Below are 17,842 nucleotides of genomic sequence, written 5' to 3'. Positions count from 1 at the left end.
GGGCTCCGGGGCGGGGTTCCGGGGGCTGGGGCTTCCCGCCTCCCACCAGGTGCACAGACAAGGTCTGGCAAAAAAGGTGTTGCCTCCTTTCATCCACTCATTCATTCAGTCTTTAAGGAATTCCTGCTCTGAACGTGAGCACCTATTATATGCCTCGCCCTTCCCTACAGTACAGGGGACAGGGGTTTTGCCTCCCCCTTATACCGCCAGCAGCCCCTGCGTCCCATTCTTTGATAAAGGCAGCAGAAGCCATGGGCTCTGAAAACTCTGATAACCCTACCCTACCCCGAACCTCTTTCACATAGACTCTCTGCTTCTGTCGCTGACGTCCTTAAAGAGATGAGGAAACTGAGTCTCAGACTAGTGGCACGACTTGCCTGAGGCCACACGGGTGAGTGTGTCCTGGCAGCGCTGGACTGAAGTCCAGACTGACTCCAAAGTCTGCAAATACCCGCCCACCCAAACCCCCAGGTGAGAGAGGCTGGCTGCTGCTCCCTACGTAGACTATGTAATGACCAAGGCGCTGGCGTGCAGGGACACACCACAAGGTGACTGGCAAGAGGGGGCAGGAGCCAGGGACAGGTTTCATGGAGGAGGTGACAAAAGCCAAACTTCGGGGCTTGCCAAGCAGTGAAAGCAAGAGAAAGTATTCCAAGCAGAGGGAACAGCATACCACATGACCACTCATGGCAGCAACCAACCTCCGCAGCATCTCCTGTGGGGACAGCTCTGAGCTCAGAATTGAGGGGCCACAGGTCTTAGACAAAGCACCATTACCTGGTCCTGGATATGCATCAGAATCACCAGGGAGTATGTCAGAACTTCAATCCTGAGGCTTCGCTCCAGACCTGCAGCATTGATTCTCCAGCGGTGGGGCTTAGGAACCAGTAAACACAGGGTATTTTCTGAAGAGAGTCACTTCAATAGATTCCTTCCCACACATTCTTCTTCTAGAGTGATGTTGGCACTCCTCCCATCCAGTGGTGGGCCTAGTCCCTTCCCCTTTGAACCCAGATAGACCTTTGTGATCATCTCAGCCAAAGTGACACTCTGACTTCTGAGGCCAGCTTATACAAACTCCATCCACTTCTGTTTTGTCCATTTGGGGAGCTCATTCTAAGAACTCAGTCACTATGTTGTGAAGAAGCACAAGCAGCCACATGGCAAGTCCACATGGAGATGTGCTGGCCATAGCACCAGCAGAGCTCCCAGCTGACTCCCAGCCCCAAGCACCAAACATGCAAGAGTGCCAGGTTTCCAAAGATTCCAGCTCCCAGCCTTTAAGCCACCCCCAACTGACACTATGTGTAGCAAAAATCAGCTGTTATCACCAAGTTCACCCCAAATTGCAGATTTATGACCAACATAAATTATTCTCGTCTTAAGCCACTAAGGTTTAGGGGCACCTGGGTGGCTCAGTGGTTGAGCATCTGCCTTCGGCTCATGGTGTGATCCTGGGGTCTGCGGATGGAGTCCCACATCGGGCTCCCTGTGAGGAGCCTGCTTCTCTTTCTGCCTTTCTCTCTGTGTCTTTCATGAATACATAAACAAAATCTTAAAAAAAAAAAAAAAGGCTCTAAGGAAAAAAAAAAGGCACTAAGGTTTAAGATGATTTGTTGCATGATAATAAACAACTGGAACAGACCCCCATATTTTTCAAAATTACCTCCACCAAGACTCTATTCCACAGTCAAGGATTAGAACCACTACCCTGAGAGAAATGGTGTCGAGGTCAAGATCCAGCGTGTCATGGGATGGAGTGAGGGCAAAGGTGTGCTACCTGGCACTCAGCTGTGAAAGGTGGATCCAAAATCGCACCTCCATCAGCAAAGATGGCTTCAGGACAGGCAAAGTCCACGTAAAGAAGAAAGGGCATGTGTTCCAGTTGTCTGTTGCTGCATAGCAAAACATCCCAAAACTTAACAGCATTAAAACAACAGCCACTTATTATTTTTTTACAGTTCTGTGGATCAGCTGGGCAACCACTGGTGGGGGTCAGACTCACTCACTGGGCTGCATCATCTGTATCAACAGGGCTGGAAGCTCCAAAATGGCAGTTGGGGTACCTTAATCCTCCCTCCCCACCATATGACCCTTCATGCTCCACCTGGATGGACTAGCTTCCTCCAATGGCATTCTCAGGGCAGGGGTGCACGCTACAAGGCCCTTTGTCACCTAGGCCTGAAAACGGCACAGCATCACTTCCACCATATCCATTGACCAGAGCAAGTCACAAGGGCCAGCCAAGACCCAAGGGGATGAAGAACAGACTCCACATCCGGATAGGAGGAAGGGCAAAGCCACGGTGCAGAGCAATCTGAAGGGATTCAATCACTGTGTCCTTCTTCCTCGCAGGGTAGGGGAGCGCCAAAGCTTCCATGGGCACCTGAGGCTTTCTGAAGTTCTCCCAAGCCTCTGGCAGCTGGATGCATATTTGGGGAACAGCTATATCCGTCTTCTCCTCACCATCTCTAACCCCCCCCCTTTTTTTTTTTAAAGTTTATTTATTTATTTATTTATTTATTTTTATTTATTTATGATAGTCACACACAGAGAGAGAGAGAGAGGCGGAGACACAGGCAGAGGGAGAAGCAGGCTCCATGCACCAGGAGCCCGATGTGGGATTCGATCCCGGGTCTCCAGGATCGCGCCCCGGGCCAAAGGCAGGCGCCAAACCGCTGCGCCACCCAGGGATCCCTCTAACCCCCCTTTTTAATCGCTGTACTGAGGTATATTTTATATCACAAAATTCATCCATTTCAAGTATAAAATTTAATGATTTTTAGTGACTTTACCAAGTGACAAAACCATCACCATAAATAAGTTTTAGAACATTTTTATCTTCCTAATAAGACCCTTCATACACATTTACGATTAATCTCTGTTCTGAGCCCCAGCCCCAGGTCACCACTAATCTACTTCCTATCCCTTTTCTGGACATTTCACATAGATGGAGTCATGTGATACATGGCTTTGCTTCGTGACTGACTTCTTTCGCTTAGCATAATGTTTCTGAAGTTCATTCATGCTGTAGTATTAATCAATACTCCATTACTTTTCATGGCTGAATAATGCTTCATTGTGTGATGCACATTTTGCCTATCTGTTCATCAGTTAATGGACATTGAGGTTGAACATTTAGATATTTATCAAAAATGCTGTCATGAACATGCCCACAAAAAGTCTCTGCGTGGACAAATGTGTTCATTCTCTTGGGTAGACACTCAGTTAAATAGCTGGGTCATGCGGTAATGATGTGGTAGTGATGCAGAGAACAAAGGCAAAAGAAAAAGATTTAAATTTCCTTACTACTTACAGCCCATTGACAAGTCCTTGAGACATGCAGAGTGATCTTCCTCTAGGACTCAGCTGCCTCTAGATACTTTGCTAGAGGCAGAAAGCAATCCTGGCTTAATATTAGTCCGAACTTCCAGGACGCTGAAAGTCTCCTTTAACATATAAAAATCCTTTTGGAAACTTCCTTTACCATCCCCTCCACCCCCAAGATACACGTTGGCAATCATCCTGCAAGCATGTGCTGCACTGATATACATCCGAAGGGTCTCACCACTAAGGTTTTACTAGATAGTAATAAACCACCTTTTCTTTATAAAAGCTAACTCCCACCCCCCACCCCCCCACCCTGCAAGGTCCTAGAAATTTTGTTTCCAAAACCCTTAGAGACTTATGCTATCCCTAACCCCTCTCCCAACTTGAAAGTATATAATCAGTCACCCATCACAACTCAAATGCAGCTCTTTCTGTCCCCGGGGGCCGGGGCGGGGTGGGGGGGGGTCCTGTCCCCATGCTTTAATAAAACCACCTTTTTGCACCAAAGACGTCTTTCTTGGCCATTCACTCCTAAACTCCAATATTTCCACATCAGCAGTTTCACACTTGCTCTTTTTGAGAATTTGTCAAACTGTTTTCCAAAGCAGCTGCACCATTTCACATTCCCACCATCATAGTATGAGGGTTCCTGTCTCCATGTCGTCCAGAAACCATTTATTGTGGGTCTAACTTATTACGAATCCTCATGAGTATGAAACAGCATCCCATTGCAGTTTTATTTTGTATTTCCCTAATGACTAATGATACTGAGATCTTTTCATGGACTTATCGGCAATTCATATATCCTCTTTGGTAAACCATCTGTTCCTCTCTTTTGCCCCCTTTTTGATTGGGTTGTTTTTCTTCTGAGCTGTAGGAGTTATCTGTAAAGTCTGAATACAAGTCCTTTACTGGACCTATGTTTTACAAACATTTTCTGGTCTCCTCTGGGTCCTTTCCCTTTCTTAAGGGTGTCTTTACCACTGCTGTTTGAAGTGCAAAAGTTTCAAATTGACTGATTTTTTTCCTTTTTGGACCATTCATTTTGTGCTATGACTAAGAAAGCTTTGCCTAGTTCAGTCCGATTTTTATTAGAAGTAAAATTGGTGTCTGAACACTAAGCAAATCTACTAACCAAGTCTCCTGAAAATATAAAAGCTCTGTCACTAAAAATGAGGACTCACAGACATTCCCAGACACTCCAGGGACTGCATAGAATGACGAAAGCTTTCTGAAAAACAGTTTGACAGTATCAAGAGCGAATAAAATGTTCAAACTCCCTGGCGCAATAGTAAATCACTTGGGATACAGAGTCAACAGTTCACGGTGTTGTTTTAATGGAGAAAAACTGCAAACTACCTTGATGTGCGTCCCTGGAGGACAATGAAGCACCTTAGAGCTCAGTCGTAGGAGGGAACACGAGTGGTGCTCAAGAACATTTGCAAAGGCATATTAATGATGGCAAGCTGTTTAGGAAGTATGGTTGATGTGCAAAGAAAGATCCTGGCAACAGCATTTCAACCGTGTTTCTTTATGTTAAGTTTAATGAGCTACAATTCACATCCTGTAAAACTCGTCCTTTTTAAGTGCTTTGACAGATGTATAGTCATGTAACAAGCCACCCCAGGGAAGTCCTTTCATGCCCAAATGCATGGAAAACGCCTGGAAACAAATACATCAGAAGTATCTGTAGACCCCCCCCTCTGCCCCCTAGTCCCCCGCCCTCTTCTGGGGGTGATTTTTGCTTTTTAGCATTTTTTTCTGGGCTGTTTAAAGACAATGTTAAACAATATACTTTTTGAAATGGCTCAAACAATAGTGAACTGACTTTAGAAAATCATCTCTTTGCTGGGGCCTCAGCTCTCCCCCACGCAGACACACACCCATCCCCCCAGCTCAGAACAAAAGAGCACAGGAGACCTCTGAGTTTGCTCACTTCGAACCTTCAACAAAAACCTTGTGGGTCCAACCGGAATGATTTCAGAGGCGCCTGGTAACACCGCCCAGCAGACAGACAGGCCTGACAGCGCCCCATTATCAACCCTGACTTCCCCGGGCCCCTGCTGAGCTGCGGGGGGCGGGGCGGAGGCCCAGGCAACGCTCCATGGCAAGATATTTCAAGGCTTTCTTTTCAATGTTGACTGGCCCAGGAACACTACTGTTCAAAGGATTCCGTCACCCAAAGCAGCCCCCAGCTGCAGCGACAGGGGTAGGGGCGAGGCCCAGGCGAGCTGCGCGGCCGGCTCTCAGCACTAACGTGAAGTCCAATCCGATTCAGCTGCATAGATGCAACTGGGACATCCAGAGCCGAATTCCAGGGTGCCGTTCGAAATGTACCCAGCAAACCCACAGCCATGGGCCCCAGGCCTAGAAGCTTCTACAGTCCAGCCTGGGGGGCAGCGGGGGGCAATCAACAGCCAAGGTTGGGAGTCTCACTGACTCCTAACATCGCTAGATCCAAGGACACTGAATCCCACCAATGCCACCTGGACGCAGGCTTCCCGTTTGCTGCAGTGAGTTCACATCTACAAATGTGTGTTCCTACGAACCAACGTTATTAGCGCCTGTGCAGTACCAGGCCCCTGCTGGGACTGAGGGGCATCAGGTTCCTGGCCTCACAAAGCTCAGACCCCACAGATGAACAGCAACGTGGCGGAAGAGCCAAAATACAAACAAAAAGTCTACATACCACTGACAGGCAAAGAAGATATGTGGAAGGCAACACACTACACCATTCCCAGGGGCAACCAGGGAGGCATCTGAGAAGAAAGCTGGAGACTGTCTCCCTCCGGTGTGCCAGACACTGTGCCAGGGGAACAGACAAGTATCATGGTTGAGTGACAGTTTAATACAGGGAGACTACACACACAGGGAAGACAGAGCCGGCAGAGGGGCAGAGGGCTTCTGGTGTCCCCAAAAGCCTCGCTTAGGACGTGATGTTGGAGCAAAGGCATTGGAGGTGAGGGGGCTGTGAACGTCTGGGAGAGGCAGCTCCAAATAGCCTGAGATGAGCTAGAAGGAACAGGGAGGAGGTCAGGGGAGAAGGCAGCAGGAGAGGAGGTCTGACGCTGGGGGCCGGCTGGGAGTGGGGTGACCTGACCTTGGAGGCATGGTGAGGACTTGGCCCTGAGTCCCTGTGAGAGGGAAAGAATTGGGGGTTCCTGAGCAGAGGAGGGGATCCTCTGGCTGTGGAGAACACACTGTAGGAGTCCAAAGGCAGTCTTTGGGGGAGCCTGCTGGAAGCATACAGGTGACAGCCGCTGGGGGCTTGGCTCAGGGCAGTACGTGTGGCATGGGGCCACTGAGTGGGATGCAGGATGTGCTGTGAGGGCAGAGCCCTGGACAGCCTGACAGACTGGACACGGGGTGTGAAGAGAGCCAAGGATGGGGACCTGCTGAGCAAGGATGGGGCCCCGGGAGCTGAGATGGAGGATGGAGGACATCCGTGTTACTTCCCCTGTCAAGAAACAAATGAGAACACCGCCGCTAGAAGGGCAAATGGGGCAGCCATGGTGAAAAAAACAGTTCAAAAATTAAACATAAAACCACCATCCAAGCAGCGGTCCCACTCCTGGGTCAACACACAAGACAAATGAAAACATGTGCACACAAAAACTTGCACATGAGGGGTACCTGGGTGGCTCAGCGGGTGAGCGTCTGTCTGCCTTTGGCTCCTGGGGTCCTGGGATCCAGTCCCACATCGGGCTCCCTGCAGGGACCCTGCTTTTCCCTCGGCCTGTGTCTCTGCCTCTCTCTCTCTCTCTCTCTCTCTGTGTGTGACTCTCATGAATAAATAAATAAATCTTTAAAAAAAAAAAACCTTGCACATGAATATTCACAACAGTGCTATTTGGAACAGCCAAAACGTGGGAACAACCCAAATGTCCATCAGCTGATAAACAAATAACTGATGAACAGAACAGATCGAGCCGCATGATGGAATATCACCCTGTGGTAAAAAGGAGGAAAGTACTGATACACAGGCTACAGAGTCGGTGAGCCTTGCAAACATCACTGTTAACGTTTTCCAAAAGGAGCCAGTCACATACTGTAGAATTCTACTTATACAAAAGGTCCAGAATTGACAAATCTGTAGAAATAGAAAGTGGTGGTTGCCTAGCGAGGGAGGTTAGGGGTGCAGGGTGAAGTCGAAAATGAGCTAAGGAGTACAAGGGTTTTTGGGAAATGGATGATGAGAATTTTCTGAAGTTAGATTGTGATGGGTCTAGATTCTACAAACGTACTAAAAGCATTTACTTAACACCCTTCAGTGGGTGAATTTTATGCTATGTAAATGGTAAATAAAGTGTGTCTTCCCTCAAAAGAAGGAAAAAAAGCGATTGCCTTGTCAAAAAGGGAAATGTTACAGCAAAGGCTAAACATCTTTGATCCTCCGAAATAACCACTGCATCGGTTTTGAATCCTTCCGTCTTTTTTCAAGATGGTGGAGGCAGAGGGAGAAGCAGGCTCCCCACTGAGCAGGGAACCTGATGCGGGGCTCGATCCCAGGACCCTGGGACTATGACCTGAGCCAAAGGCAGACATTTATCCAACTGAGCCCTCCAGGCACCCCCGTTCCAATTTTATTCTACACAGTTATATACACATGTCATTATAAAAATATTTAATACTGTTTGGTGTGGTTTTGTTGTTATTGCTACTGAAGTCATAATATTGTACATACTACACTGCAACTTGCTTTTTTCACTCATCCTTTTATGGTGATTCATCCTGGCTGAAGCACTGATGAGTACCAGGTTGTCTCTAGTTTCTCAATATCATAAACAATGATGCAGTGAACATCCTGTGCACGTGTCTAAGGTAGGAGCCAAGAAGTAGAATTGATGTAAAACTTTTGGTCAAGATGCTATTACTTTTGTAATTAAAAAAAAAAAAAAAAGTCCAAAATGGCTGGGGAGAAGCATCTAACTCCTTCCCTTGGGCAAAATCTTCAAGAATGAGGAGAAATTTGCAAACAAAGTGCTGATTCTGGGATACTGCAGCACAGGAAACAGATTTTTACTGCCTTTTCAAACATTTAGATTTCTAGAATCATAGAGAAGGCTGGATTCTGGCTCTGACTTGACAGCCAAGGACAGTTGAATAGTCTGCCTCTTGCTCCAACACGGCCAGATAACGGGTCCCAGAGCGGGTAACAGGTGCATGACATCTCTCTTGTGAAAGAGAAAGGAAAAACAGCCTAGGTCTCCCCTGAGAAGGTGGTTTTTTTCTGTCACCTTTCAGAAATGTGTTGTAAGGCACCAGAGAAAATGTTGGCCAAACAACCTGTTAGCATAGCCCCAGCTCTGGGAGGAACCCAGGTCACGTGGCCAACTCACGGCCACAGGCACACCTGTAAGGGCTGTAAAACCATCACTTTTTTATCCCTGCCTCCCCCACCCCCCACGCCTCACCAAACACACACAGAACTTAGGGAGCAAGGGTCTGTTTCAGATCGACTTCTTACCAGCGAGAGTCCCTCAAGCAGCCCTCTGACTTCTCCAACCCTGTGTCTCTGCTCTGGTCACCGCGTGAGCCTCTGCACTATCTACGGTGCAGCGACCTGTGAGCTTGGGAGCTCGGTGTCCGACCTGAGGGGAGAGGCGCTTCCCCGCACCTGCACGAGGAGGGGGCGGCGAGAGCCAGCCCGCGGGGCTCCCCCGGAAAGGCGCTGGGGGGGGGGGGTGACACGTGGGCTTGGGACACGCCCCCAGCAACAGGACCCGGCAGCCACCGTCCCGTCCCTCCCCGGCTGCCCTCCTGCGCCCACGCCTCGCGCGTCCCCGGGCCAACTCCCAGCGCTAGGCGGGTGGACAGAAGCTGCGGGAGTCGGGAGTCGAAAGCCGACAGAGCCTGGAGGGGGAAGGAGATGGAGACGCCAGGAAGGCCCCGGGAGTGATGAGGGGCGAAGAGCGCGGGGCGGGGGGCACCCGGCCCCCCACCCCGACTCCCTCCTAACTAACCCGCGCAAACAGCGGCTGGACGCGGCCCTCTGCGCCGCCCCAACCCGACCGCGACCGCTAAGCCCCTCCTTTCGGGAACTCTGGGGCCGCCCCTGGAAGTGGCGGGGCGGAGGGACCCGAGCGGCGGCGCGCGGCGATGGAGCCCAGCGGCCCGGGCCGGGAGGCCGGCGGGGAGGGCGCGGCGGGCGACCCGTACCGCCGGCCCGCGCGGCGCACGCAGTGGCTGCTGAGCGCCCTGGCGCACCACTACGGGCTGGACCGCGGCGTGGAGAACGAGATCGTGGTGCTGGCCACCGGCCTGGACCAGTACCTGCAGGAGGTCTTCCACCACCTGGACTGCCGCGGCGCCGGCCGCCTGCCCCGCGCCGACTTCCGCGCTCTCTGCGCCGTGCTGGGGCTGCGCGCCGACGGGGCCGCCGCCGCCGGGGAGGCCTCCGGGGATGCGGCCGCCCGAGACGCGAGCCACGGGGACGCGGCCGCCGGGGCAGCCGCCGCCGGGGACGAGGACGCCGCAGAGGAGGCGCGCCTGGCGCTGCGCGCGGAGCCGCCCGAGCTCACCTTCCGCCAGTTCCACGCGCGCCTCTGCGGCTACTTCGGGACCCGCGAGGGCCCCCGGCTGCCCCGCGGCGCGCTCAGCGAGCACATCGAGACGCAGATCCGCCTGCGCCGCCCGCGCCGCCGCCGCCGGCCGCCCCGCTCGCCCGGCCCGGAGGGCGGCCCGGACGGCGGCCCCGACGGCGGCCCCGACGGCGGCCCCGACGGCGGGCGGGGCGGCGAGCGCTTGGCGCGGTTGGAGGAGGAGAACAGCAGCCTGCGCGAGCTGGTGGAGGACCTGCGAGCCGCGCTGCAGAGCAGTGACGCGCGCTGCCTAGCGCTGCAGGTGCGCGCCCGCGCCGAGGGGGGGCGGCGGGACTGGAAGCGGCGGCGGGGCGGCGGTGGGAGCAGCCCCGACTGGGCCGAGCAGTGGAAGCGGGAGGCAGGGCAGCGCCAGCCCGCTTCAGCTCACTTGCGCCCTGCCTCACCCCACCCCACCCCACTGCATTCAGCCCGCCCCAGACCCCCTCCCTCTCCTCACCGGTCCACCTCCGGTCCCACCCGGTCCCACCCGGATCGCCATCCCACGCCATGCCCCCGCCCTCACTAGCTCCTCCGGCCTCCTCTACCCAGTACTTGAACTCTCCCAGGAAACCTGGGCCGCCTCGCGCATTCAGTCATTCAGCAGGCATCTGGAGCTCTCTGTGGTGCCAGGCTGGGGGGGGGGCGTGGAGTGTGGGTTAGAAGGTCAGGGGTGACATAGGCCCTGTCCCTACTCTTAAAGAGCCTCCTGCCTGCCTAATGGGGTAGACTGGCAACTCATTGGGTCATTTTAGCAAATATTTATAGGCCTCCGTCAGGGCCAGGGCCAGGTGCTAAACAGATAGTGTTACTGTTCATCAGGCAGTCGCTGGCCACCGAACACCAGTGGGGGCCACACCTCTGGGATGTTGAGAAGAAAGCGCTGTGTGAGATATGGACCCAGCCCAAGCGTCTGGGATTCCCTCAACAAACACTTCGGCACTGTGCTGGGCCGCGTGCCAAGGGTGATGAGGCTGGGAGGAGGAAAAGAACGGCTACTGCCCCAAGGGACCGGAGGCCAGGAGGGAGCTGACTTGTCTTCGTGGGGCTCTGCACATTACCCAGTCACCAGCCCTGAGTGGCAGAGGGAAGGCTGCCGAGTGCGCAAGGGTGGCAAGGGGCTGCTGTCAGGGGCCATGGCTATGGACAGACAAGGGCCGGCGGCCTAGGAACACGGGGAAGCAAAGGGTGGGAGTGGGAACTGACTCCCACGGTGCGGAGTAAGACGGGCCAGGATCATTCATTCTCCAGGTGTTTACTGAGCACCTACTGTGTGCCAGACCTGGTTTAGGCGTCGGGGACACAGCAGTAAAGGAGAGAAACACCCCACCCTTGAGAACAGTCTATTGACTAGGCCCTGGGGAGGCCCAAAGACGCCTTTTTGAGACACTTAGATTGATCCTCGAGTCTAGGGATCCGAGGAGCCCAGAAGGTTGAGTGCTACCAATGCAGGAGACAGCAGAGAAGAGTCGTGAAGTCCCGGAATTTCTGGTACCACGCAGAGTTGAGAATATAGGCCCTGTGGCTCAGTTTCCCTCACCTAGGAAAAAGGGGGTGTAAGTAATCAGAGCTCCCGCCTCACCTGGCCTGGCGCGAGGATTGAAGGAGTTGGGACAAGCCTGGGAGCCAGTGCGCGCAGTGGACGTGCACCGTGGTGGTCCGGGGGCGCGGGCCCGGGGGCGTGCCGGCGCTCACCGCGGCCCCTGCGGCACTGTCCCCGCAGGTCGGCCTCTGGAAGAGCCAGGCGGGCGCGCTGGAGGCGGGGCGCGGCGGGCCCGAGGCGGCGGCGCGGGAGCTGCGGCAGGCGCGGGGCGCCCTGGCGGTGGCCGAGGCCCGCGCGCAAAGGCTGCGGCAGGGCCAGGCCGAGGTGCGGCGGCGCGCGGAGGAGGCCCGGGAGGCGGTGCGGCGCAGCCTGGGCCGCGTGCGCGAGCTCGAGGTGCTGGCGCGACAGGTGCCGGGCCTGCAGCGCTGGGTGCGGCGGCTGGAGGGCGAGCTGCGGCGGTACAGGTGAGCGGGGGCGGCGGCGGGGGGCGGCGGGGGCGGGGGGTGCAGGGCCGCAAGTCGGCTCCGGGTCTCCCAGACCTCAGGTGTGCGTCCTCCCAGCACACGCGCTCGCTCTCGTGTTCCCCACTCACTCCGCGCTTCCTGATTCTTCAGCCATGCACCCCCTCATTCACTTGCTCTCCACCCACCCATCCGTTCATGTGCCTGTTCCCCCACAAGGGCTTTCCACTTGCCCCTTCGTGGGTCGCAAGAAGATATATTTATTCTTTGACCGACACAGTGATGATGATGATGATAGCTAACAGTTGCTGAGCATTTAAGGTGTGCCAGGCTCTGAGCTAAGCCCTTGAGTGGCCTACTGAGTCCTCGCTGTGGGGTGGGTACCGCCTCATCCCCATTCTACACATGGGGAAGCAGATGTACACTGATCCCTGGTGATAGCGCCAACGGGGCAGGAAGCAGGGCGTGGGACCGTCTCGAGTCCTAGCAGGGCCTCTACCAGATGTGTGACCTTGGGGGCAAGTCACGGCCCCTCTTGGAGCTCCTATTTCCCCTTTTGTAGAGCACAGACTGGAGTCCCTGCCTGCCAGAACGGTTGTGAAGAGGCAGCGAGGTCCTGTCTGGCACACAGTAGGTGCTCTGTAAACAGCTCCCTCTCTATTTGGAAGCACAAGGCATGCCTGCATGCCTGTCTCCTACATTTACTGGGCACCACCTCCATCCAGAGGCTATGCCAGGTAGCAGGGATGGGACTGGGAACCAGGCAACCTGAAATCTCTGCCGGGAGTAGCCACTACTAAGCTATATGAGATCATCCTGGGACCAGCTGTATGGCAGCAGGCTGGATGAATGCAGGACCTTTGTCGTGCTTGCTTCAGCCAGCACCTGAAGTGATATTGAGCTGAGAGCTGAGAATAGGATATATTACTTGGCAAGATGGGACAGGGAGAAGAGGAAAGGAAAAGGCGAGAGTGTTCTAGAAAAATGGGAACACTAGGGGCAAAGCCTTGAGACAGAAGGCACCTCAGCATGTTCCAGAAACTAAAGAAGGCCGGACTGGCTGGAGGAGGAGAACTAGAGAGGCAAGCAGAGGCCAGGCCATCCAGGGCCTGGAAGGTTGTGTCAGGGACTTCAATCTTCCCCTCAAAGAGAGCATGGAGGGCAACCCCGGTGGCGCAGCGGTTTAGTGCTGCCTGCAGCCCGGGTGTGATCCTGGAGTCCCAGGATGGAGTCCCACATCAGGCTCCCTGCATGGAGCCTGCTTCTCCCTCTGCCCGTGTCTCTGCCTTTCTCTCTCACTCTCACTCTCGCTCTCGCTCTCTCTGTGTCTCTCATGAATAAATAAATAAAGTCTTAAAAAAAAAAAAAAAGAGCATGGAAGCCTTCAGCCAGAGGGTGACAGGAACAGATTTGCATTTCAAAGAAACTTACCCTGGCTACAGTTGTGACAAAAAGATGGGAGGAGGGGGAAGAGCAAGAGACAGTGGAGGGGCTGTAGTCATCCTCCAGCCAGGAAGGAACGTTGTCTGGCCCAGACTGGTGGGCAGGGCAATCAGAAGGGGAGGCTTTGAGTCTAGCCCCTTAGAGGAGGGACTTCCTCCTTAATTCTGAGGTGCTCACAGCTGGGGGATAAGAAGGGACAATGTGGAGAGAGACCTCCATGAGGAGACCCACTCTGGGCCAGCCTCCTGCAGCTCCAAATGTTTGGATAGGCACTTCCTGTTTGCATAGCTGATCGGCTCAAAAGTAGGGCTGGTTGGCTTGGGGCCCGTGTCCAACCTTGGAACTTTCTCCAAGAGGAGAAATAAAGGGTCTCTCTTCTTTTGTTTTACCCTAAAGTAACTGTCCTCTACAGCATGATGTAAGAGCCACCATGAACATCAGGGTAGCCCTTTACAGTAGAAAAGGTGGATTGCACCATGGCACTATTTAATCCTCACAAGAATTGTGCAAGGTAAAGGTGTTATCACCATTTTACAGGCTGTGGGGAGTGAGGCTCTGAAAACTGAAGTGACATACCCAAAGCCACCCAGTCAAAAAGTGGAAAAAAGGTTGTCCTGCCCCTACAGCTTGTGTTCTTTCTTTCTTTGCATTTTACCTTTTTTTGTTGACACACAGTTACAGGATGGCTGCCCCACCTCCAGGCCTCATGTCTGCTGTTCAGGCATAAGGACAGGCAAGGTTGAGGGTGGAGAGGATTTTTTTCAAGTGAGCCTTGCCTTCGTGTTCAGGGAGAGATACCCTCACCCTACCAGAACTTGCACCTCCATCTTCTGGGCCAGAACCATGTCATGTGGCTGCTCCTATCTACAGGAGAAGCTGGCCATATTGATGCCCCAAACAAAATTGGGTTCTCTTGGTGAGGAAAAGAGGAGCAGACACCTGGGTGGCTCAGCGGTTGAGCGTCTGCCTTTGGCTTGGGCATGATCCCGGAGTCCTGGGATCGAGCCCCACATCGGGCCCTGCTTCTTCCTCTGCCTGCGTCTCTGCCTCTCTCTCTGTGTCCTTCATGAATAAATAAATAAAATTAAAAAAAAAAAAAAAAAGAGGAGCAGATGTTGCAGAGGTTCCAAGAAGATGCCCAGGGAATGAGGAAACTGAGGGCCAGGGAATGAGTGACATCGTGTGAAGGTCACAGTGATTAGGAAATGGCTCTGTCACTTGTTACCCTGCCCCTATAAAAATATGCCCCCTTGGGATCCCTGTGTGGCTCAGCAGTTTGGCGCCTGCCTTCGGCCCAGGGTGTGATCCTGGAGTCCCGGGATCGAGTCCCACATCAGGTTCCCTGCATGGAGCCTGCTTCTCCCTCTGCCTGTGTCTCTGCCTCTCTCTCTGTGTCTCTCATGAATAAATAAATAAAATCTTTAAAAAAAGATATGCCCCCTAAACCGTGCCCAGCCCCAGGAGGCAGACCTCCTCTGCATGTTTTCTATGGGCAGAATTTGTGAGCTGACTTGCTACAAAGCTCTCCTTTGAAGAAAGGAAAGGGGAGAGCATAGAACAGCCAAGGTGATACTGAGCATCACCTGTGTACCAGGCATGATGCCAGACACTCTCCCCACATTTGCTCAAATGAGCCCTGTAACTGGCCCAAGAGAAAGGAATTATTATCTGCACTTCATAAATGAGAAAACCAAGGCTGGAGAGGAAGCAACTTGCTGGTGTGGCACAGCAAGTGACAAGCCAGGATTCAGACGCCAGCCCCCAAACAGGCCAAAGCCACATGCCCCAGGCCAGCCTGGCAATATCCACAAGTCCTGCTGGACTCTCCCACCCCAGAAACACCTGCAGGACACTTCATGGCCTGGAGAGGGGCTGTGGGCTACAATGTTACCTCTGCTTTTGTGTGATAAGCGTCAGGAAGTTAGATGTCCCCTGCTTGTTGAGCTGAACCACCTCCCTCTGTGGTCAGACCCATTGGACCCGCAGTCTAGAGGAGCAGGTACCTCTAGGTGGAAGAGGCACCACACCCCAAAGGCTAGAGCCCCATCAGCCCTGTTAAGTGACATCACTCTGGAATCCCTCCAGGTACTCTGCAGATGTTTCTTGGGGGCGGGGAAGAGTGCAATGGCTGAAATCCCTCCTGGGACTGACAGCTTGAAGCCATCTGGTTAGAATGAATGACCCGACCCACACTTTTCCGGCAGTGTCAGAAACGGACCCACTCTGATCTTCTCATAACGTGTGGAGGTTGGTATTATGCTGCCGGTTTTCAAATGAGGATATAGAGCCTTGGGGGGTGGTCTCCTAACCAAAACGTGGCTGTTTGAGCATTCTGATGAGCCTCCCCACTCTGCTGCTGCCCTAAAATGATACCTCAGTGACTCCATTGCCCATTTCCTGGACTTCCATTTACTTCTTTTTCAAAACCACATACACTTTTTCCTCCCTCTCCATCCTTGTGTTGTGAGTTCTATCCAGTCCTTCGTCTCTTTCTCATTTAAACACCCTTCTTTTCTAGTCTCTGGAATTGCTGCAACATCCAGTCTTTCCCTGGTATTTTATCTCTGCTCTTTCTGTGATGATGACAATTCTGGGTGTGCTCTGTGATTGTCAGCTGTGAGCCCATCTTTGAATGAAGCCATGATCCTGGAGAATCCACCCATCACCGGGGATGTGGAGTTCCCTTTAGAGCTGTTCCCCATCTGCCTCTACAAGGGCCTGATTCTGAGCCAGTTTGGGTTTTTTTTCAAGATTTTTTTTTTCATTTGAGACAGAGAGACACAGAGAGAGAGAAAGCATGAGCAGGGGGAGAGGCAGCAGGAGAAGGTAGAAGCAGACTCCTGCCAAGCCGAGAGCAGACATGGGGCTTGATCCCAGGACCCAGAGATCACGGACTGAGCTGAAGGCAGGTGCTTAACCATCTGAGCCATCCAGGTGCCCCCATTACCCTTTTTGAAAAGATTTTATTTATTCATTTGAGACAGCCTGGGGCAGTGTTTAATTTCATTGCTAAGCTTAAAGTTTCTTAACTATACAGTTTGGGAGAAATTGAGCTCTATATCTGGGGACACTACCCCAAGGACAGTCAGTGGGGTTTAGTTCTCACCTCTGTTCATGGATGAGACAACCCCTGGAGGGCTCCTGGCTTCATGTAGGAGCCTCCTTGTATGAACTCACCAGGCAAGGTCTTCAGTGCTTGTCCCTATTGGGCATTAGAACCTCAGTCCCAACCCCTCCATGGGCATTTCAATTCCATCTCCTGCACCCCGTGCAAGCTGGAGGTCTCTCCTTCTTGTTCTTGACCTTGGCTCTGTATTCTTTTAAATGGTTATATTTTATCTAGTACTTCCACATATTTGTACATGGAAAGGGAACCTCCCTTAGCACCTCGATGCATCATCCTAGCCAAAAACCTAAGGGAATGGACACTAAATATTTAAGCAATTGGGGATGCTCACTTATTAGTCCCAGATCATACAGAAGTATTCCAGGAATCAAAGAGCTCTTCAGACCTCTTGAAACCAGACAAAAACCCAGGCACTCACCTGACCCAGCCCAGTCTGCCAGGAAGGATTACCTGTTCCATCACAGCCACATCAGCCTCTGGGCTCCTGCTTCCCATGGCTGGTCACACCACCTCATCTCAGACAACAGACTCAGCTTCTTCTTCAAATCCCACAAAATAATGCCTCCTTCTAACACATTTTTGAGCACAGTAGACCTTACAGATGATTTGCGAGGAAGGGTACAGATTACATTGCAATGATGGTTTTATAGGAGTATTTGACGTCATGATTCATAAAATGTCATTTAACCCCACATCTAATGAGGGTGTTTTGTTGTTACTTCTCCCAGTCTACACCCAGCCACTCTGCACCTTTCTCTTCTCTGTTTTCTCTTTATTCCTATTAGCATCTCTCCTGCAAGCCTGACTCTTACTGACTTGGGTTAAAAAAGGAAGTGGCTCCTTGGAAAGTGTAGGCATCTGGCTTCAGGTGTGGCTGGATCCAGGTACTCAAACAATGTCACCAGAATATAGAAGCACTGCTTCACTCTCAGACAAGTTCTCTCCCCTGGTAGCCTTTGGGGGGCTTACCTCTTCAAAGCTCCAAGTCCAGTAGAAAGATCATCTCTCGTCTGAGCCATCCCACTGAAGTCCTGGAACTGGAAATTATGGAACCAACTTGGAAACATGTTCACCCCTGAACCCATCGTGGGGGCCAAGACAATTTGATGTTCTGATTGGCTAAACCTTAGTCACATTCCCACTGCTGGAACCACTGCCAGCCCCATCGAACTCTGGGACTGAGCTCCTCATAGGAGAATCAAGAAGGAGCATATCCCATGTGCGTTAAACACCACATATCCCCTGCCTTTGCCTCTCGCTGGAGCTTGTGGCCCAAATCCCCTTTCTTGTCTTGAAAAACAGGCCACCTGGGCAACTGGAGACTCCCTGGACGGTGGAGCCCCAGGAGGAAGCCTGGTGA

The 17,842-nt window shown here is 52.7% G+C and overlaps 1 protein-coding gene across 2 annotated transcripts in view; it reads left to right on the top strand.

Annotated features, from left to right (window-relative positions):
• The first annotated feature begins 9,251 nt into the window (after positions 1 to 9,251).
• EFCC1 (EF-hand and coiled-coil domain containing 1) overlaps positions 9,252 to 17,842 on the top strand; it is a 41,348-nt gene continuing 32,757 nt past the window's right edge. For both annotated transcript variants that reach the window (XM_077857637.1, XM_077857636.1), the window contains exons 1-2: positions 9,252 to 10,173; positions 11,632 to 11,915. In XM_077857637.1, the coding sequence (XP_077713763.1) occupies positions 9,430 to 10,173; positions 11,632 to 11,915 (1,028 nt within the window). In that variant the 5' untranslated portion in view covers positions 9,252 to 9,429. The remainder of the gene's footprint in view (positions 10,174 to 11,631; positions 11,916 to 17,842) is intronic.

The sequence above is a fragment of the Canis aureus genome, chromosome 19 (assembly GCF_053574225.1).
Source record: "Canis aureus isolate CA01 chromosome 19, VMU_Caureus_v.1.0, whole genome shotgun sequence".
Classification (NCBI taxonomy): domain Eukaryota; kingdom Metazoa; phylum Chordata; class Mammalia; order Carnivora; family Canidae; genus Canis; species Canis aureus.
Note: the sequence above shows the minus strand (reverse complement) of the source record. Positions and strands in the feature narration are given on the sequence as shown.